The sequence below is a fragment of the Ostrea edulis genome, chromosome 4, assembly GCF_947568905.1.
Source record: "Ostrea edulis chromosome 4, xbOstEdul1.1, whole genome shotgun sequence".
NCBI lineage: Eukaryota > Metazoa > Mollusca > Bivalvia > Ostreida > Ostreidae > Ostrea > Ostrea edulis.
In genome coordinates this window covers 27,348,163-27,371,373 of record NC_079167.1, presented here as the reverse complement: position 1 = coordinate 27,371,373, position 23,211 = coordinate 27,348,163, and the positions used below count along the sequence as shown (strand labels likewise).

Here is a 23,211-nt window from a genome sequence, read left to right as displayed (position 1 = left end):
AGAAATGAATAAATAAACAACAGAAATGTCATATATATAAAGAAAAGTATGGAAAACTCTTTCCATGTACGAAGTTTTAAAACTATTAAGATAGAGAACTCGAAAGAAATATACACGAATTGATTGTCACTTCTCTTCTCGGAATCTCTCAAGACTTTTCGCCCATTATAGTTGTCTGACAAGTAAAAATGGGTTGATGATTGTGAGGTGATATATAGATGTTTTAAACAGATTTACAGATACTGGCAATATATGTTATTTCTTACACATACAGAATTGTGGATGGGAGTTTTTAGAACTTAGACAAGAATGGTAAGACTCTTTAAAAGCGAAAATTCGCAATGAATTCATTGATTTTCGGTACGGCTGATACTGGGGCAGGAAGAGATTATTATCCTAGATTCTGTTGTCCATGATGCTGAATAATTATATAAAGTAACGAAAAATACAGTATTTTGTGGCTTGGACCAAAAGAATGGAGTATTGGATTCAGTGAAGTGCAACATTAAACTTGGGTGTTGAGTTTAACTAGAAATAGAGCCAATGCTTCAAAGGGAGAGCACTAAATATGAAAAAAAAGATACCATTATTTTTTTGTTTTAATAGGTACAATTCTTTTTCATATTTAGATTTTAGTTGGTGATTAATCTTAAGGATATGGAGTAATTGGATTGCTTGATTTTCTGATTATTTGTTACCAGAAAGAGTCTGCATGTACTAAAAAGTGATCTTAACGAAATTCCACTTGGCTGTAAATATATTGACTGATCCTAAAATCGGCCTGGCTGTATTTTTTTTTTTTTACTAACACCAAGGCGTCAGTGAAAGTATCACAACTAGCTGAATTTGAAACCGATCATACAGAAGGTGCAGCTTAAAAGACAAGATTCCATCATGCACTTCCTTATTAGATTATGGAGGAATGCTACACCAGAGAAATTTGATGTGGATGAAAAATGGAGGATGTGTACAACAATATTTTGATATTAAAACTCTTAAATTTACTTTATTTAGTCAACAAATGCAGTTTTAGTAAAAAGTAATCTGAAAAAATTAAAAAAACAACTGCCAGATTGGAACCCATGATGTACAGTTCAGCAGTCGATGTGCTAGCCCACTGAGCTACTGTAAAAGTGGTTATTTATGCTGGGGGTTAAGTACGCGTTTTTTCACGTCCAACATTTCGCATGGGGAAAAAATTACGCAGTAACTGAATATAATGTATATTATACCAAATATTTATAACTAAACGTGTGGGGGAAATTTCCATGCTTATAATGTGATTGCATAATTAGTGTTAATTTCCCCCACATGTAAATAACCACTTTTACAGTACTCAGCTAGGCAATGAAAGTTAAAGGAAAAGACCAATATTATTATTACTGATATTTATATTTTCATTCATTGTTTAAAATGAAGTCAGCCATTGTGATGCTGTAGAGCACCCCCTTAAGAATAAACCTGCAGACTGTACCATGTTTCAAATCAACCGTTGTTAAATTTTGCACTATATAGTATATGTCCAAGATCACATAATTGGTTCCTAGAATTGAGAATCCAAATTATGTTCCCTGTTGTAAGTAAAAAATATCACAGATCCCTTACTAAGATCAAAATGTAAGCAAAGTACAGAATAATCTCCTGGGAATAGAACTGTTTAACATTTAAAGAATAAAAAATTATTTATGTCATAGTAGCTTAAATATGCTGGTTTATTTAATTTGATATTTATTTTCACTAAATTTGTACAGCTAACATTCATTCAGTAAATGCAGAGACTCAGGCATTTTACAATAGTACATGGTTACATGCAACATGCAGTATGTCTTAATCTTCATCTCCTTGAATCAGCAATAAACTTGTCCATACAGTACCTAACGTGCAAGTTAAACTGAAATAGTAACAGAACATAATACATCATACTGATGTACATGAACAGCATAGATACTCAGGATAATCTTATAATAACTGATATCTTATAGATGAACATTTATAGAGGTATTTACCAAGTTTACATAATTCCGTAGTAAGAAGACAACTGTACACTTTTTTTTTCACACACAACATTTAATCACATAATGACAGTACACACTTTTTATTACCATGACCCTCCATATGATGTGGATGTTACATTTCAGGATTTTCAGAGTAGCTCATTTCTAACTATCTAAGCTGATGTCTTCTTAAAATTTCATACAAATATACAACTTAATGAGCACATGACAAGTATGCTGAATGCTTTTTTTTTTTATTCGATTCTTTTCTCAACAATCAAAGCGAGGTATTCAATAAGCTCATTATCTAAGGTCAGGTCAAAATACTGTGTTGATTTTTATGCATAGTGCAATTCAGATTACAATGCAATGCTCATTGCTGACCAAAAAAAAAAAAAACATTTAAATTTGCTGTCTGAACCTGCTGATAAGATAATTAACTAATCCTTGAATTTTAAGTCTTAATACACAAACTTCCTGAATGGTGTTTTGAATAGCAATGTTTGTCTTGAAATCTATGTATTTGATACACTTCTAGTCTTGATGAATTAAGACTTTTACTGTAACAGTAAAACTTGGTGAAATCATCCTGATTTGGTATCATACAATTTACATGTGTTCAGAATCATTCATATATTGAAGATTGGAGACAAAATTTATATATAGATGTCTAACATTTTAGATTGTGCAATGTCCTGATTAGAATGACGAAATTGAAACTTTATGATTGATGTGTCATTATGTCTATTATGAACACTTGTTTGCATGAAATTTTGTCTGATGTTACATCCCAGAGACTTATTTTGTTCACTTTCCACATTGTAGGCTTCTGACCAGGCATCTCTTAAAGCCCTTGAGAACTTAATGACTGAGTTCTTTGATGGAAGGACCACAAATGAAAGAAAAAGAGATATTGGTACCTGTAGAACATGTGATTTAGCTCACCTGAGCCATATACTCAGTTGAGCTTTTTTGATCAAAATTTGTCAGTCGATCATCTGTCATGATCTTCATACAACTTAACTTGGTTAAAAGTATCCTTTAATAAATGGGATTCAAGTTTATTCCATTGAAGGGACATATTTCTTTGCAAAGGGAAATGATTGCCAGTGAGTAATTAGTGAAACGATTCAAGTTTGTTCAAACCATGAGCTCCAGAGCCAAGCAGGGACACAGCAGGGGGTCAAAGTTTTACATAAGACTATGTATAAAAATACTTTGAAAATCTTCTTAATAAGAACAACAAGGGTACAGATTGTTAAATCAACAGATACGCATCGTCTTGTTTAGATCCTGTTTGTTCGGATAAGGAATCCCATATTTAGGGTGGGGCCACAGTTGAGGTTTGAAATTCACATTGGAATGTATAGGAAAAATATCTAAAGTTTTGTTTATTAAGAAGAAAACCTGTACAGTTCAGCAGATGAATAAGCAAGAATCCACTCGTAGTGTTCATTCATGTTGATTTAAACTATGCCCAATGTCAGGTCGACAAAGGTTTTCATGTTTCACATTTAATGTCAACTTTCAAATACCACAAGAATACATTTAGACGAACTGATAAGGAATTGTCCCCATGGGGTGTAGATTAAATTTTCTTTCATTTCATAATCCAAAAGCCAGAGCAGTTCCACAATATTACGAGATTCGAGATGTCTGGTACCCAAAACTTATGACTTTTTATCCCTGTATGAGTCAAAGAAGACTCAGATGAATGGCCTTTCTGTTTGTTTATATGATGCTATACATTTGACTTTCTCCATGTATTTTATATTTGAATCTTTTTTAATTACAATATTTTTAGAATATCAGTTTATTAAAGCAATTTGAGTAAAAGTATAAGTTATAACAATTGATATTCACTTGCATTTACTACATTTTCATTTTGTATTATTGATTCATGTTTATATTCTGATATTTATTAAGAACTTAAACATGCATGAAAAGGTTCTGCTTTTGCAAATCTTGTAATTGTATTATTTCTTTTTCAGAGGAAATTCTGAATGATTTCACACAGACTAGGGATGCCTGGCAGCATTGTTTATTTTACCTGGCGAACACCCACAACGAATATGTCATGATGTTTTGTATGACTGCCATAGAGGTATTTTACTGTTTTAGTAAATCTCTTCCGATCAGAAATGAATGGCTGTTAATTTGTTGATTCGTGTTTGGTTGATCCACTTTATGTCATAATGGTTGAAAATTTATCATTGATAAACTTGTATTCTCATATTGCTGTGGTGTAGTAGTGTTCTTTGAATTACAGTCTATTGCTATTTTACTGGTTGAGAAAGACAAGAAAATTATTTGATCAGCAAAGTATAGTTTTATTTTAAGAGAGTAGAAATCCATGCATTATACATTCAAACAAAAATGTTTGGGTTTTTTTTTTATTGGGGGTGGGTGTATTTTGTTGGCAAAACACAAAAAAAATTACACCCAGGAATATTAATGAAACCATTGTAGATTGTCCATCAAAGGAAGAAAATGGTCATTGCTTCCTTTTTTCCAGGCTTTGATCAACAAGCAGTGGGTAGGCTTTGATGGGCAGCACAAGTTAGAGATCAGGTCCACTTTGAATCGATTCCTGTTGGAGCACCACAGCAGAGTGCCATCCTACATCAGGAATAAACTGGTCAAATTAGTGGTGGACATTGGAAGAATAGACTGGCCTCACTTCTATCCAGACTTCTTCTCCAGTATTTTGCAGGTAGTGGCCAAAACAGATCTGTTTACATGTACTCCTCTGCATAATAATTTTTTGAAACCAGCTTAAGTTTGATATGTGGAAGATTTATTGAAAATTTAAATATTGATGTGAAAAAAGTAACCTCTGACAAAGCTGGCAGCGTACATGAAATATCAATTCATGCTTTAAGTATTATGATGTCAGGTGGTGTCTGTTGGGTGAATTGTGCATAGAAAAACACATGGATTCTGAAATCGGGATTCATTTTCTGTAGACTGGTATTCATAGAAGATACATGTTTATAAACTGCAAAGATAGGAGTATACTTGTAGAAACATACTGTATATTCCTTATATTATATAATTACTGATACATGGTCTTAATTTGGCAAAATAATTTTTTTAATATCAATTCAATTTGTGAGAATTTGAAATTGTGAGTGCTATACTTGGTAGGACTTATATCAATGTAGATTAATGATAATTCATAATTAAACAAGAAAAATTAATTTTCAATAGAGGCTTCTCACGAATTAATGAGAATTGTAATTAATTGCATATAAGGCTTTGTAGTCATCATTTTTTAATGTTTATATGTTGTGTTTCATCATTTCACAGTATCTGAATCTTGCAAATATTTTGTACTTGGAAGTATACTTGTAATCTTTGTTTAGCTTTACTGAAACTTGAAAAATAAAATATATTTTGTACAGGTAGTGCAACAGCCAGAAACTGCTGTGCTCGGAATCATTCTCCTACACACCTCCTCAGAGGAGCTAGCATCACCAAGAGAAGATCTGAGCATGGCCAGAAAGGAAGAACTGCAGCGTCTCCTGCTCGGACAAGTTCCCACAATTCTCAGCTTAATCAATAGTATGTTACTATATTCTGTAACAAACAAAAAAAATTCAACTGAAGTTTTATTTTAATTTGGCTTATTTAAGTTTAAATAGTTTTTTACATGTGTGGGATCAATTTGTCCTTATTTCTGTAAAACTTTTCACTTATTTTATTCTTCTCCAGATTTGACTGTCTTTGGAAAACAGGAGACTGGTCATTTATGAAATATTATTTCCTTAAATTGGAGATACATGTACATGACCAAACTGAAAAAAAAATATGAAGCCCTATAGATTCTTTTTTGTTAAAATCATAGCCCCAGAGGCTCGGGGCGGCACTACATCAGGGATGTGAAGTTTGATGGTAAAATTTGTAAAAGCTACAGTGTGTCACAACATGTAAATCTTGCCACTTATTACAAGTTCAAGTTTGATCACACTGTGACTCCCATGGGGAGGACGGGGATTCACTCCTGTAAAGAAGAGCTTCAGTTAATATCCCCAGGCTCCTTATTACCATGGATATGCAAAATCATAAATACATTAAATGAATTGTAAAAAGTAAAGATAAAATGTAATGAAAACAAAAAGAAAGTATCACTTCAGAAGCTCTAGTTGGCTAGAGTAGGTGGGCCCCACACTAAAGGTTAAAGGTCTACTAAGGGGAGCACTGTGGTTCATGAACCTTACATGTATATCATAGAATTTGCAAATGTATTTATGTCTTCATGTCTTTTTTTATTCATTAATTTTTTTATTTTAGATATTATGAAGTCAGCTGAATTTTCTTGTGTCATTATTTTTCAGATATTCTGGAGTCTGTCCTTGAGAAGCACCGCCATTTGGTGGCTGCTACACCACCTCCCTCTCCCACCTCAAGTGAAGGTGGATCCACCCGTCGTAGATCCTCATCCATAATGCTGTTTAGCTCCCCTCTAGAATCAAGTCATACTGGTCAGTCTATGGATTATGATAGCTACAAAACTGTAGATCTCTGGTAAAAAAAAAAAATGGGATATATCAGATACCTTGAGGTCCACGCCTTTTAAAACCTTTTGATTTACAGCACAATTTTTTTCTGCGCACAATTGAGATCTTATATCACTGTGTTCTTGCATCACCATCTCAAAATTTTATTATTAAAAAATTGCAAACAAAATACACACCTAGAATAGGAATTATGAAAAAGTACAATGATCAATGGGGTTCAAATAGACTGGCAACCTAACAGGCCTATGTAAGCAAACAATTTTATTTGAAGCTGTGAATTTTCAGTTCACATGGGGCTCTGATGAATGTGTGATGTATGTTTTGACACAAATGTCGTGGGAAAATATGTCAGAAATTTTTTATTTAAAAATTTTGAGATGGCATAAAAAATTAGGCTGTGATGAGGAATGGATCTGTAGCTCTCTTGTATATCCCAATTTTTTTTCAGGCCTACAGTTTTGCAACTAGGATTGTGCAATATTAAAGAAAGTTTGAATACCCTAATGAAGTTTTCATAAATTGTAGTAAAGAGGTTCAATTAACAAAATCTGAAGAAAAAAAATTCTTCTCTAGAATTGTCTTGATATTGATCTTGATTACATGAATTTGACCAAATAAGACTTTATTTACTTATATAGAAGCCATTGAATTTCAATCATTTCACAAATAATGATTTTGATGTTATCTTTGAGCAGGTAGTGTGCTTAGCAACATGTTTAAATCTCCAAACAGTCGCATTCCGTTGGAAGCACTACCACCTTTGGATGTAGAATCCCAAAATTTGTGTAGTCTAGCCTTGAACTGTTTAGCTCAGTATTTTAGCTGGATACCTTTATCATCAATGATAACGCCTTCTTTACTGAGTACTGTGTTCCATTTTGCTGGATTTGGATGTGAAGTACGGAAATCCAGTTCAACCGTCAATGCAAATTTTAGCACTAATACGTATGTGCTAGGAAATTTAGCAATGAACTGTATAAATGAACTGCTGTCAAAAAACTGTGTACCCCTGGAGTTTGAGGACTATCTCCTTCAAATGTTTCAACAGACATTTTACTTGCTACAAAAATTGACAAAAGACAGTCGAACAAATTCCACTGGTAATAGGTTGTCCGAAATAGATGAAAGGTATGTATTCTTTGCTCATATATGAATCATATCTAATCTTTTAGATGTGAGAGAATGCTTAAATTTAATTTTGACAGATGAGAAAATTCTTGTCAGGCCAAAAATAAAAATGGATTTGCTTGATGTACTCCGACCGACCCGTCAAATTTGCTCCTAGCCGATCATTTTTTCAGCAATTTAAAATTTCATTATTTCTATTTATTATTTTTTTTTTTTTTTGGTTCCCTTGAAAAATAAAAAATTCTCCTTATTTTAAAAGAAAAAGAAAAAAATTCATGACATTCCAAAAAAAAAAACAACCTACCTACCAACCCACCTTGAAAAATTTGGGTCGGAGTACATCAAACAAAAATATTTTTAATGAAGGCCTCATATTATTCGAAGATTCATGCAATAAATAATCTTTCCCAACTTTATTTTACAGCTATGTGGAAAAGTTTACAGACTTCCTAAAGTTATTTGTTGGTATACATTTAAAGAGGTTTGAATCCAGCCCACAGTTCCCTGTGTTGGAGTTTTTGGCCCTGTTGCTGAAGTACACTTTCAGACAGGTACTGTAAAAACTGATAATTCTTGGTCAGTTTGACATATCATGTGATCAAATCCTTTGAAGTACTTTCCCCACTTCATAGTCCAGTAAAGTTTTTAAAAAGGTTATTTAGGCCACACCAATTTGTAAAATAGTTCTTCAGATTTTCATACAAAAAAAATGAGGCAAGAGGGCAAAATAATTTTACAAATATTTTTTGTCATTTTGGAGATGAAAATTATGAGGCGAGCAAATACAAGAAATAGAAATATTTTTAATTGAATTAAGTGTGATTTCAAAAAGCGAGAGCTTAAAAATAGAGATAAAAAATCATCAAATATCATTTGTTTACCACATGAACTTAATATTAGTGCTTCAAAAATTTCATAGGCTTCCAGTTTGATTGCAGTATAAGGAACAATTTCCAATCCAGTATTTTGAAGTATCGTACATATAAAGACAGGCATCGTGAGAAACTTAAAACACTGTATTACACTGTTAAGAACTTTCTCGAGAGCCAGCGCTTCTGTCATTCGTCATCAGTGTGTATCAAGGTCTTTTGTGCACATGTTGTAAAAAGTCCAAAAAAAAATTTGCAGATATCTTTGGACACGTGGGCGCATATTATTTTTTGATAATATTATATTTGGATTTATTACAAAATGAAGCGGCAAATCCGACATTCTGGATTACAAATTGGCATGACCTTATTGCTTATATATGCATTTGAGACAAACGAAAATTTTGAAATGTGACACTAACCACCTGCTGGACACCATGAAAACACAGTGACCCAGAAACGGAGTTTGCCTCAAGTACTCAATCATGGTTTCTTGTTATGCTGAACTTACGTAATTTAGGATTTCTTAAAGCTTGATTTCTGTTGTCCTCATTCTGAAAGAGCATATTTGTCTCTGCATTTTAGATGGATGTGGTTGGGATGAAGTAAAAGGAGGGGAGGGGGGTGTAAATGAAGTTTTGAACATTGAGGTATTTCATACTAATGTTTTGCGATGAGGTCTGACCATGTTACAAGCTAACCTTCTTTTCTAAGCTACTGATACAATTATTCTTACACCCTGGTCATACGTTTTTATCTAGTAGTATATGAATGAATTTGTAAGGTACTTTTGTTTCATCATTATTTGTTGATCACATGATTTGTTGGTTGATTTTTATGAGAATGAAAGATCCATGGATCTGATTGCAAAAATGCAAAATTTTATGCCCACAAAAGTTCGTAAAACTATAGTAGGTTTATAAGCTGAAAATAATGTGTTTTTACAGCCTTCCAATGAGGGGTTTTACAACTGTCTGTAGGTTTATAAACTGAATATTAAGGTGTTTTTACAGCCTTCCAATGAGGGGTTTTACAACTGTCTGTAGGTTTATAAACTGAATATTAAGGTGTTTTTACAGCCTTCCAATGAGGGGTTTTACAACTGTCTGTAGGTTTATAAACTGAATATTAAGGTGTTTTTACAGCCTTCTAATGAGGGGTTTTACAACTGTCTGTAGGTTTATAAACTGAATATTAAGGTGTTTTTACAGCCTTCTAATGAGGGGTTTTACAACTGTCTGTAGGTTTATAAACTGAATATTAAGGTGTTTTTACAGCCTTCTAATGAGGGGTTTTACAACTGTCTGTAGGTTTATAAACTGAATATTAAGGTGTTTTTACAGCCTTCTAATGAGGGGTTTTACAACTGTCTGTAGGTTTATAAACTGAATATTAAGGTGTTTTTACAGCCTTCTAATGAGGGGTTTTACAACTGTCTGTAGGTTTATAAACTGAATATTAAGGTGTTTTTACAGCCTTCTAATGAGGGGTTTTACAACTGTCTGGACACCTGGAACACGTTCCTGGATTATCTGGATGACAAGTTAATGGACAGAACCACAGACAACTCAGCCATAGCAGCAAGGTACACTATACACAAGAGTTTAAATTGAAATACATTGTGTACATGTAAAAGTTTGGAGACTGCATCGCTTGATCAGGTACTGGTATTTTGACCTCCTCAAGCCGGGTGTCTTTTTGTTACAGATACCAGGAGCCTCTGTTATCCCTGGTTTCTAACATGCTTCACAAACTACAATTTCGATACAACCAGTCACAACTAGAGGAATTGGATGATGATGTCTTAGATGACGATGTAAGTTTTATAACAGATACATGTAGCATTGGTGTGTTTGTTTATATCCTCTAACTCATATAATTGAATATGAAGTTGCCATGTGAACATTTTAACTTCTTCTTGATACAACTAACCACCCAATTCTTTTCAATTTGGTATGAAGCATCTTTGGGACAGGAGGGACTAATAGAATCCTTTATTAGTACGAGTGTGGGATAGGGAAATTCCACCGAGGGGACAAGATTCGCAGTATAGGACGAGGCTTTGCCGAGTCCTAGACAGCGAATCTTGTTCCAGAGGTGGAATTTCCCTATCCCACACAAGTAAATAATGAAGGATTATTTTTCTCACATTTTGCCTACGGTTTAATGCATAAATTTAGGAGCTTTGAGAAAATTCTAAATTATCAAAATCCTCATTTGAACGTCGGTGCTAAAAACTAATTAAATAGGCAGAAAGAGCATACCCGAAAATGGTTTGCACTGTATGTGTAAACTAAGAAACCCAAGGTTGTCCACCAGAAAGCTATATACATTAAAATTTAAAGATAACAATGCAAAATATTTTTACTTCACCGTGTAACGTAAATCTTCACCGTATAACGTAAATCATAGAAAATATATGACGTCACAATCAAATGAAGTCGCAGCATAGCAAAGATTTACCCAAAGAATATGTCCTAATTTTGCTATTTCCAACAGAATGAAACCGAATGGCAGAGCTTCTTGTGTCAGAGTTTGGAAATTGTTGCCAAGGTAGCAGAAATCTACACAGCAGAGACATTCCAGTTATTGGTAGGATTCTGAGTAACAAAAAGTGTTTCTATATCATTAATGAAAGTCTTGACTTGTAGTACTAACAAGTTTAGCATTTTTGCTGCCAACATTCTTTAAGGAGTAAATGCCTAGTTTGTTATAAGGAGTATGTAAATGTTGGAAGCCTGGGGTAATTTGCATAATCTCTGCTGATTGTAGAGAAACTACCTCATATTGCCATTGTTTTTATACAATGCATGATATAAACAAACTAAACATTTGTTCCTGATATCTATAATTTGTGATATCAAACTCTTTTTATGCCCCCACCATGAAATGGCGTGGGCATATAGGGGTACCTTTTCAGTCTTAATTCAATTTCTGTTCATTATCTTTTCTACAGATATGCATATAAAACTAAAATTGGGTAAACACAGACATCATGAGAATATTTAGGTCAAGTTTTTACTTGGTTCTGGTTGAATAATTTTTGACCGAGTTGTGCCCCTTGGACTTGGAAACTTTCGAACAATTTATTGTTTTAGCTTATTATCTGAGTCATACATGGATATTTTTAATTGAAATTCAGGATATGGATATATCACAAGAATATACGAGTCAAGTTCATAATTGGGTCAGGTAGTTATACCCCTTGGACTCAAAAAATTTCAAGGAATTCCAGTTTCTGCTCATTATCTCATTTATGCATGGATGTTCAAATACTTATAAGGGTCCAGTTGGATAACTTTTGGTAGAGCTATGGCTCGTGGGTGGGGCATTCGTGTCATTCACATTTAGTTCATTAAGGGTAGGATTTTATTTCAAGCTGAAAGGTCACTTGCATGTCACAGGGACCTATAAATGTAGAAGTGATTTATTACAGACAAATCATTGGTGCATGTAAGAACATATACTCACTTTTAATGCTGTCTTTTCTTTACTTTAGTATGAACCATTCAGTGAGCATCTAGACATTTATCTTGGTCTGGATCAGTTTGTAAGAAACAATGCACAAGGCAGGCATCTGACAATAACTGCAGAGAATGAGTGTAGAAAACTTCACTGTTCTCTGCGAGATTTAGCTTCCCTGCTACAAGCTCTGGGAAGACTGGCTGAACACTTTATAGGAGAGAAGTTTCTAGAAAGATTCAGAGATGGCACATTGCTTCTAGAGAGGTGAAAATTGTAGGATTTTATATACTGTACAATGTTCTGTAAACACAGTACAATTTACTGTGAACTTGAATTTTGATTTATTTACATTTTATATACATTATGCAGGGCTTGAAGCTAACTTTTTATGTCACCAGTCCAGCCAGACTGATGGGGTATAATTTCAACCAGTCCGCTGAAAAATTTACCAGTCCAACAGAGTTTTCCAAAAATAATTAAACACATTTCATTAATGTTATTAAAATGAAATTTAGCTCAATATGTCTGAAACAATATTGTAACACTTAAATGTGGGATTTATATTTACAAATCAGAATTGTCTGATAGGTCTACAGATCGAAGCATGCCAACTGTGTAAATTTCATAAGTATATTTTCCAAAATAATGCTTTAGAAAATTAACTGGTCAGTCTCATCGGACTGACTAAACAAATGTCTGTCAGTCTGCCAGACTTTTAACCAGTCATTGACTGATGGGCATATGTTAATTTCGAACCCTGCATTATGTATGAATACAATGATTGAATTAACAACACACCATAGCATTGGCATAGCTTTTTCAGCTTTGTGTTTTTCTAGTAGAATAGATTTTTTTCTGACTGTATTTTGTAGGTTAGTGAATACGGTTGTCTATGGTTCAAAGTCCCAGCTGTTCAGTGTCACATCCACTATACAGAATGTCCTCCACACAGATTTTGTCGGAGTGTGAGTATGAATTTGTCAGTCTGCTCCAGCAACATCATCACTGGAAATTTCATGAATATTTCTACACATCTTTATTTTTTTGGTTTCTGACAGACATGCACAAGCCATCGCATCAATTAAGGCCTTTGCTCATTGGTTGTCACAGTTTTACAGTGAGACACAGAAAGTCAATCTCGATAAGGATAAATTTTCATCTTTAATATCTACGCTTCTGGACTCCATTGTTCCAATGTTCTCAAAAGAGGTAATTTAGGCAATATTTGGGCTTGGATTGAAAACATTCTCCATCACGTTTTTCCATCCTTGTCCAAATGACTTTTATAAGACTGTAATCGTGTATATCATATCAATTCCATGTACCGGTATATTGAGTTCATTATATTACAGTACAATGAAGGCAGTATTACATACATGTATATGTATGTGTTAAATGTAGGAGTCACTTTCAATATGATTACATTCTTCTAAATATTCATAAATTAATGAGTATAAGAAATGGAAAGATGCCGTATTAACATATAAAATATTTGACTGGGTGCAATAATATTTCTATTTTAGATACCAGAGAAAATCGTTCACTCTAGTGCTCATTTATTGTTGTCAATAACCTCTACTGTTCGACCCCAGTTTCTTTTGCACCTTACCAGTACCCAGACACTCTGTAAACATGCCAGTCAGGGAGGATATGATGACCTGACCATTGAAGTAAGTGTGTGCAGATGATAAAGTGTGAAATATTACAAATACATCCTCACGCTTTCAGAAAGTGAATGAAAACATGATGTTTTTACACGTCATATTTGTAATAATTTTGTTTTTTATAGAATATTTTTTTAAACGATTAGTGTATTTTTAGTCATATATTCATATTTCAGCCCATTGGCCTACATCTACTTGTATTCATGTAGGTTGAGTTTGAGGATGTAGATGATTTAAATCTCTTTCAAAAATGAATCGGACATTTATAATATTTTGTGTAACTTTTGCAGGTACAGTTGTTAGTATACCGAGCCTTGTCACACAGCTTAATTCTACCCTGGCCGAATGTAGTGGAGTCGGAGCAGAACTGGGCGAGTCGAGCAGGAGATCATCAGGCCTTTGTTAGACAGCTGGCCCGACATTTCCTACAGCTCAAGGACACAAGAGCCCTGACAGCCAATAAAGGCTTGCAGGAGGAAGGTGAGGAGAGCTTGCATTGTTGTTTGAAAGGGGGGTACTCTGGGGTGTAAATATTTACTTGTATTGTAAATTTAAGGCCAATTTTAAATTAAAATTGATCTTTTTTTCTTTTCTTTTTTTAAAGCAAAATCTGTGATTAAGAGGACCTTGCAGATATTTGAAGACTGGATTGAGAATATTGCTGGTGAGGTGGTGAAAAGTAAGCAGGTCTGTTACCAGTCATTACAAGAAGTCATTGAGGTGGCGTTAGCGGTTTTTCCCGTCTATCTGCATCAACCAGGTGGGTAAAACCAGCCAATCAATAATAGTTTTTTCAAGACTTTTCGCTCATACTTAATTATATGGAGAGTCACCTAATGCAGTTGGGATATAGAGTAACTAATATTGGTACATTGTTTTAATTGTGAGATACAGTAATTAATATCGGTACATTGTTTTTGATAGATGTGGTGGATTCCTTGATGAGTTTCTTCTTGTCGCTGTTCCAAGGACTTAGGGTTCAGATGGGAGTTCCCTTCACAGAACAAACTATCAAGACCTTTATGACTCTTTTTACGCAGTATGTTAATGATATTTCATCTAGATCATTTGAAATTATTTTCAGTTCACAGTCATTCTTAAGAGGCTGAGCACAAAACAGATTTTATTTATTACAAGTGCCATTAATTTTCAGCTCTTCATGACAAATGTCTGGAGAGCTATTGTCGTGACCCCCAATGTTGACATCACACTTTTAGGGAAAACTTTAACTTTGGTTTTAACTTTTGAACATGGAGGGATAGGGCTTTGATATTTCACATATAGATTCCTCATGACCAGGCCTCTCATGTAGTATCAAAACTTTTGACGTTGGCCTTTCATTAACTTTTCGTAAACCTTTAGACTTAGATCTATCTTTTGAACCAAGGAGGATAAGGTAGTGTAACTAAAATTCTGGCGACTAACAACTCTTGTTATTTTTCAAAGACACCCCTGCCCCTAAAGAAAAAACTCTGCCACTTAATCATGTGAAAAGTTCAGAGAGCGTTGCTGTAACCGACTTTTAATCTTTCAGAGAACAGTTAGCAGAAAGCATCTGCCATGAAAGTAGTGCAGCCCACAGAGTGGTAGAAAAGTAAGAACAGGCACCTGGAAACCATTGCCTAATGTTGTTGGGTGTTGATAAAAAAGAAAATTATGGACTTCTGTTGGTATTGAATGCTATATAAATATTAATGAACAAATCAATCTGGATAAAGTTTTAGATAAGGAAATTTGTTTTGCAGGTTTTTGAAGATTTTAGAACTTATTGTACAGGAGCCAGGGTCTGCCTTTAAAGCATTCTTGCCAAATGTGATATCCATATGCATGGATCAAATTTATCCTGTAATAGCACAGGTAAGCTGTCTGGGAAATAAAGGACATTGAAGAGATTTATCTTCAGAGTGTCAATTCTCCTCGGCAACTCTTCTAGATATTTTAACTCAGTTTAATATTTTGTCATCAGTGCACCGGTATGCAATAATTTATTTTCTTATCATGTAATTTATGTATCTAATAATGTTGATTTTCTGTTTGTTAAGAATCGTGTGCCTTGATTTTGTAGCGTCCATCCCCAGACATCAAACAGAGTTTGTATAAATTACTTCACGAGCTGATGATGAACAACTGGCGGTATTTCTTCAAAGGAAATGTGCTGAAGTCGTTCAGTGCACAAGCACCCCAGAATGGAAACGGAGAGGCTCAAAACACTCCACAGTTCACTGCCATTATGCAGGTAAATGAATTTCAGAAACTACTTCCTTGTCATCTCCAAGTATATATACGAAGAGTTTTCTACAGTATATATACAAAAGTGTGTTCTACAGTATATATACAAAAGTGTGTTCTACAGTGTATATACTAAAGTATGTTCTACAGTATATATACAGAAGTATGTTCTACAGTAAATATACGAAGAGTTTTCTACAGTGTATAAACAAAAGTATGTTCTACAGTATATATACGAAGAGTTTTCTACAGTATATATACAAAAGTATGTTCTACAGTATATATACAAAAGTGTGTTCTACAGTATATATACGAAGAGTTTTCTACAGTATATATACGAAGAGTTTTCTACAGTATATATACAAAAGTGTGTTCTACAGTATATATACAAAAGTGTGTTCTACAGTGTATATAATGACTTGTATATACAGGTGACTCTCAATAACCTGAAGTTCAAGGGACCTTGATAAAGCTTCTAGAGATCAAAGGTTGAATTTAATCCTGAAACTAAAGACTCGAGCGTTATAATTTAGATTTTATAGTAATTGGAAGTGCATATCTATAACATCTTAGGGCTGTTTTGGCACATCTTTAAATTATTTTCTCAAAATTACTGTTTCATTGGCAAGTCAAAACAAACTTTTCATAATCACACAGTGCCATACAGCTATCTGTGAAAATAGTACAGTTAATTAAAAATTCAAAATCTGCCCCCAAAATGAAGCAATTAAATAATAATTTACTCTGACAAGAAGCACATGCACTATGTCTCATAAGTTCAAGTTATTTATCATCCTTGTGTCAAACGGCTCCCCAGAAACAGAATAACATAAATATGATAAATACATGAGAGTATACATAAATAGAAAAAAGTTAAATTAAGTATCTCTTTTTTTATTCATGCTAAATTTAAGTATTTGCCTAAATTCACCAATCCTTGAACATTTTGAACACTTAGTAATTGAACCAGTTTGAAGGCTATCGGACGTTTATAATGATATCCCTTTTTTCTTTTTTTTAAGGCCATCGTTAAAAAAAATTTTGTTTGATGTACTCCGACCTACATTTTTCAAGTCGGGTAGGTAGGTCGGTATTTTTATTTTTATTTTTTTTTGTGAAAATCAAATTTACAAATTTTCTTATGTTTTCATTAAACACATAACGCTGCCAGACAGAATAGAGTTTAGAACATTCATTTTGTACACATTATATATAATACACGTAAATCTTCCAATGTCTCCTGAAATTTACTCAGGACGTTTTGCATTCGTCACGGATGAGGACCTCTACAGTTGTTGATAAATAAATCAACACCCCTTTTTGTTACCACCGGTCGATTCCGACATTCATAATGGCAATCACTTTTAAAAACACTTTAATGTGATCCATGAATATCCAAGTGAATTGCATGATGACAGCAATTTACAATAAGTTTTAATATTTCCCAATATAATTTTAATGCCGACTTTCGGGCATCGTTCAAATTGTTGTGACGATCGTGTTCCATTCGTGTGTCTCAGTTTAAGAGCAAAGTAAAAGTGCCGTTCACCTATTAAATCGTCATAACATTTAGATAATCCTATATCAAAATAATATGCGTGCCTTTTTAGAACTATAGACCATCAACTTAAGCGCCGACTCGTGGTCCGCCATAATTTTGGTGCGCTATCCCACGTGATTTTTTTATCTAAATAACATGCATGGCTTTCAAACTTTTGTACATAAATACGATCAGGCCTCGACGGGGGAGTTCGTAGCTCCTTGTTCTATCTTGTTGTTAGATAATGTGGTAATTTGGAGCTGTGATGCGGTATATTTGATCATTCACATAGAAAAATGTTATCAAAGTGAAAGTAGAACCGAAAGACGCCCTAAGGACATTTTGATATCAAGAATTCTGTAAAACAACTAGTCCAAATAATAAAAAAAAAAATGGCATCAAGTTTAATACTAATTCGAAGAATGTCTATTTTTCAGGAACAAATAAAAAAAAATAAAAAATTTCCAAGTGCGGAAAAAATGATCGGGTCGGGGCAAATTTCATTTTAAGCCTAATGTATTTTGATTTCAGTCATTATAGTATAAAGGACATTTAAGTATGAAATATAATTCATCTTCTACAACAGGCTAGTTATATTTTTCACATTGTGGCATTGTATAAAACAATAGGTACTATTGTTTTATACAATGCCACAATGTCTTTTTTTCAATATTCAGATTATGAGATGAAGTTCTAAATTTAGTTATATGATATTTCTTATATTTGCTATCAATAGGTTTACTCAAGTAATATTTAACACAAAAATTGTCAAAGAGGTGTTGTTGATATAAAAAAAATCTTCAGACATTTTACAAGTATCATTAAATATCTGTTGTTTTGTAGTGTCATATAGTCTTTTTTCAATAATATATGTAGAATACATGTAGAATATATAATTTTATCAGACATATCACTTTAAATCATATACATGTAATTTTGTCCCAAATTATTTATTTCTTTATTAACATTTACAACCTGCTTATCATTATGTGACAGCATATCTTCATAACAGTCTGATTGACTTGGCACAGGCACTGCCCCTTGGTACCCTCTGTGTTTGGGACAACATTTTATAATATTGTTTCACTTTACTACCCATGTAGCATCCTTGTTATACAGTGCATTGTCAATCAGTATTGTTATGAGTCAATTCCAGACCAATGTCAATATAGAAATTCTTAACATGTGTATATGGTATCATGTAGTCAATGTTTAATTATTAGAATTGTATATGCCCGTTGAGGACCCTTGATTGGTGAGTAAATAAATACAGAAGATGACTTAATAATACAATTGGGATAATTGTATTATTAAGTCATCTTCTGATTTTCAACCAATTAAAAAAAAACTCTTAATAACCAAGGAATTTTCAGCTAGAATATTCCCAATTCAGAATATACGAAAAGGTTCCAAGTGGATTTGTTAACAAATATCTAATATAGTTTTTCAATTTTCTTGGGCTTTAGTACTTTTAACATATCAAAACAGACAATTGTATAGTTACCCTGAGGTTATGGTTCTTTGATTTTGATGTTAAAGCAAACAATGCCTGTCTGCCCTGATCTGCAAATGTGTTTTTGAGTTTGAATAAATTTGCCTTTGTAAGATGAAGACATACCCAGATAATTGAACTTGTTCATGCCCATCATATTTCCAATTGTTTTCATTGATCAATGTTTTACCATTATGAAAAATCATAATTTTTTGTTTAATCTACACTTAGTGTTTAATTCCATTCAAACTCCTAATAACACAGCCAAACTAGTCCCAGGTATTGATTCACTGTTCTCCAGTTAAGGTCCAAGCAGAAATATTTACATTCTAGATTGATGGCGTGTATATACTATACCATTCAGAGTGAAAACAATGAAATATGTCGCATGTGACCAAAATTTCACTTTGAGGGAGCAAGAACTTGGAGAGATCGGAAGTTCGAAAGATCAAGACTAAATTTGCTTAGACCCCCCAAAAAATTAAGACCATGGGGAAATGAATAACTTCTTGAGATTGAAGTTGGAGCATTGAGAGTTACCTGTAAGTGAAGATAATATGTTCTACAGTATCTGAAAAAGTATGTTCTGCAGTGTATAGCACAGTGTACATTCCTCATATACATGTAATAACATAAGTGTTTGATTTGGTGAAATATGCATTTATGCAAGAATTTAAAATCATGAAGGAAAGGAGATTTTTGATTTTTTGCAAGAGATTCTTCTTGCAAATTAGGATGAATACTTGTGTAAATAATTTGGTGAGTATAGTTGACAAAAACCATGCTTATGGAAACGATTTGATTGACCGTTATTTGTGGAGTAGGAGAGGCTTTCCAAATCTGTGCACTCCATATTTGCCAGAGTACTCTTTAACATTTATATATTTAACTATTCTTAGATATTGGTCTCAATTTTCAGTCATATGGCCAGTCATTCCTCCAACCAGACCTTACAGTATTTAAACAAAACCTGGAATCTTTAGAAACCCTGAATACCAAATGGAAACTTTATCATAAAGTGAGTGTTTCAAATGGAAGATTTTATTCTGAGAAACCTTAAAACTTGCAGTGTATAAAAATGTGTATATAATTCATATACATGTACTGTATATTGACTCTCTAAGGGCTGTTCCAGTAAAACATACATGGGGCGGGGAGAAGACACTTGAAAATTAGGATGACCACCCATAGAAGAGATTTGGTACACTCCTATCCACCCATAGAGGCAAATAATGAAGCTTTATAGGCACTTATTGGAGCAAATAGATTTACTGGAAAAGTAGAATTTAAAATATTTCCAGATCAGAATTTTTTCCCATCATACAGCACGAAATACTTGTTTATCTTGATATCAACTTTATTTCAGTATTCAATACATGCAACTCCGTTTTAAGCATAATTTACAGAACACCAAGACTGCCTCTGTAAATTGTGTGTTCTTCAGTTATTTTCTCACAGATTACCCTGTTATATGGTTTGGTAAAGTAATCACTCGAAGAAGCAATTTTCATACAAAAGCCACCCACCATAGAATCAATATCCCACCAGTGTGAACCACCCAAAGATTTTTGAAAAACTGCCTTGCCCTAGTACCCCATATATTGAAATGGAACAGCCCTAATGTAAGATGTGCCACTATTCATTGGTAAAGTTTGATATAGAAAGAAGACAAACTTCTTCTTACCTCTGATATTTTTTTTATCATCATTTGTAGTCCATATTTAGAGAAGTGATGCTGGTGCAGTTCTTAAATGTTCTTATGCAAGTCTTGGTGCATAAATCCCATGATCTCCTTCACGAGGAGATAGTTGTGACAGTATACAATATGGCTACTGTGGACTTTGACAGATTCTATGCTGAATTTTTACCTCACTTCCTGTCTTCATGTGAAGGGCTAGATTCAAACCAAAGGAATATACTAGTGACTAATTTCAAAGTAGTCAAGGTGAGTATCCAGGAAATCTGGTGACTGATTTCTGAATTATGATAAGCTGTACTGAAACTCTGAGAATCATTGTGTTAGATGACATTGCCCACTAGGAGATGTGAATACGTGTTTGCTAGAAACTGTCTGATGTCCTACGATTACATTAAAAGATTTTATTAAAAAATACATCAGTACTGTGGAATCATATTCCTGGGGGACCAATTTTAATGGTTTACAGATATATTTTTTTTGTATCAAGGAACATGAATTCGACGAATCTTTTATTCCTATGAAATCTCATTAATCTGTAATTAACATTGCTAAAAAGTGCGAAAAATTTATTGAAATTTACACCATCTGTACTCCGCTCTGCCTGGTAAAAGATGACTTAATATGCATCATTCAAAACAATTGAACTAAATACACTACCTTTAAGCTTAATTATATTGGTAATGGCTGGGGGAAAAAATACATAGGGGACATTAGGATCACATTTTTACCTCATGGACAAATTGTGATAATTGCGCTCTGTGTGAAGGGATTAGCATCATTAGGGCTGTAAATCTGAGGACAAACTTATCAAAATTAAACCATTGCTGATAAAATTGCATATGTAATAATTATTCTACAGCTCTGAAGTATAGAATGATAAGTAATAATTACAGTTCTGAAGTACAAAATGATACATAATAATTATTCTACAGTTCTATAGTCTGAAATGATAAGGGGATCTGATGTGGAATCAACATTGTTTGGGGGGGGGGGGGGGGTGTCAGTGTTGGAGATTTTTATGGATCACCCTTACCTATTAATTTACAGGGATTGGTTGTTATGGTTGTTACCCACAAAATTATGTCCCCAAAAACCAGAAAAATTTTGGTTACCTATGACCATTGAACCCCCACCCCCTCCTCTCCCCACCCCCACAAACAATTATGATTCCACAGCAATACATAGATTGTAAGCATTATGAGAAGTGTGCATATATAGTCACAAGACCTCTAAGTAGGGTCGTTATTTCATGCAGAGAAGTATATGAAGTTTCCTTTTTTTCAGGATCTGCCGTCCTTTACTCAGAGTGTGAATCGGTTTGTGAATGACTTGAGATATTACAGACTAATCAATAGTAGCCTTCCTGAAGGTTCAGTTACTTTCTGATGTTTACTGTTAGTCATACTGTGAAGGTTCGGTTACTTTCTGATGTTTACTGTCAGTCATACTGTGAAGGTTCTGTTACTGTCTGATGTTTACTGTCAGTCATACTGTGAAGGTTCGGTTACTTTCTGATGTTTACTGTCAGTCATACTGTGAAGGTTCGGTTACTTTCTGATGTTTACTGTCTTGTCATACTGTGAAGGTTCTGTAGTCATGAGACAGCCTTGGTTTTTGTTGTACAGCTATCCGTTTGTTTAAACCATGCTCTACTTCCTAGACAAACAATTGTTATTTGTTTATGTAAGAATGTTCTTTACTTAAATTCAATGCTGAAAACCAGTCATTAATGTTCAAAGGAATGAGGATATTTTAAAAATACAAATTTCCTGGTATCCAAATTATTTCATACCATTTCCCTATTGCAAATTTTTATTACTTGTAATTCTATTAAGTGCTGATACAGACTGGTGCTTTATGATCAACATATTGGGAAATATTATCTAAAATACAGTCTGCTTTTATTTGGAAACTGATTCATTGAGTTTCTTTGCCAGATGATGCACAATTATTTTGATTTTGACTACAGATTACTCCGTTTACCTAATCAAGTTATAGGGTTCATGGCAGGTGGGACCATTCAACAGGGGATGCTTACTGTTCCTAGACACCTGATCCCACCTCTGGTGTGTCCAGGGTTCTGTGTTTGCCCATCTCTCTGTTTTGTATTCTTTATAGGAGTTATGAGATTGATCACTGTTCGTCATCTTCACCTTTTCATAAAGATACATTGACTTTTTATTCAACTGACTAGGACTTTTTGCATTCCATCTCCTTAGCCCTAAGTAAACAACATTCCTCAAATTTACAAACCTTTATTTATGGAGTAAGTATTCAAATACAAAAACAAAAGGGAAATTGACCATGCGTTCAGACTTTTGATTCTTCCCAATAGTTGTGGTGCTAGTATATCAAACCTCTAAGCAAGTGCTGACATTGCTTGAATTTTTCAGTTAACAAAGTTTTATGCTTGACTGGACATAATAGGTTGCATGTTGTAAATAAGAAAGAAAGTAGTTATATGATGGTTACACCAGTCATGTTGGAAATGAAATAAATTGAGGATTCAATTGTGAATCACAATTTCATGCAAATTTTATTTTATCTTTTTGTTATGGTGCTGTAATGTATTATCGGTGCTGTAATGTATTATCGGTACTGTAATGTATTA

At 33.7% G+C, this 23,211-nt stretch overlaps 1 protein-coding gene across 2 annotated transcripts; it reads left to right on the top strand.

Annotated features, from left to right (window-relative positions):
- The first annotated feature begins 142 nt into the window (after positions 1–142).
- On the top strand, positions 143–23,128 carry LOC125671680 (exportin-6-like). Of its 2 annotated transcripts, none has more exons than XM_048907527.2 (24): positions 143–312; positions 2,820–2,910; positions 3,986–4,098; positions 4,510–4,707; positions 5,399–5,558; positions 6,332–6,478; positions 7,210–7,642; positions 8,067–8,193; positions 9,987–10,096; positions 10,219–10,327; positions 11,011–11,103; positions 12,011–12,240; positions 12,849–12,941; positions 13,035–13,185; positions 13,500–13,646; positions 13,931–14,120; positions 14,245–14,400; positions 14,565–14,679; positions 15,175–15,234; positions 15,386–15,497; positions 15,706–15,876; positions 19,821–19,919; positions 20,616–20,846; positions 21,885–23,128. In XM_048907527.2, the coding sequence occupies exons 1-24, from the start codon at positions 310–312 to the stop codon at positions 21,984–21,986; spliced, it is 3,441 nt and encodes a 1,146-aa protein (XP_048763484.2). In that variant the 5' UTR covers positions 143–309; the 3' UTR covers positions 21,987–23,128. The 2 variants fall into 2 exon arrangements, 1 of the variants encoding a protein (XP_048763484.2); XR_007368711.2 differs by lacking the exon at positions 21,885–23,128 and adding an exon at positions 20,026–20,523 and having other exon boundaries at positions 144–312; positions 20,616–20,756.
- Positions 23,129–23,211: the final 83 nt, after the last annotated feature.

Coding starts and splice junctions, on each gene's coding strand:
- LOC125671680 (XM_048907527.2), top strand. Junction 7,643..8,066: donor TTGTCCGAAATAGATGAAAG/GTATGTATTCTT, acceptor TTTATTTTACAG/CTATGTGGAAAAGTTTACAG. Junction 14,401..14,564: donor CGTCTATCTGCATCAACCAG/GTGGGTAAAACC, acceptor TGTTTTTGATAG/ATGTGGTGGATTCCTTGATG.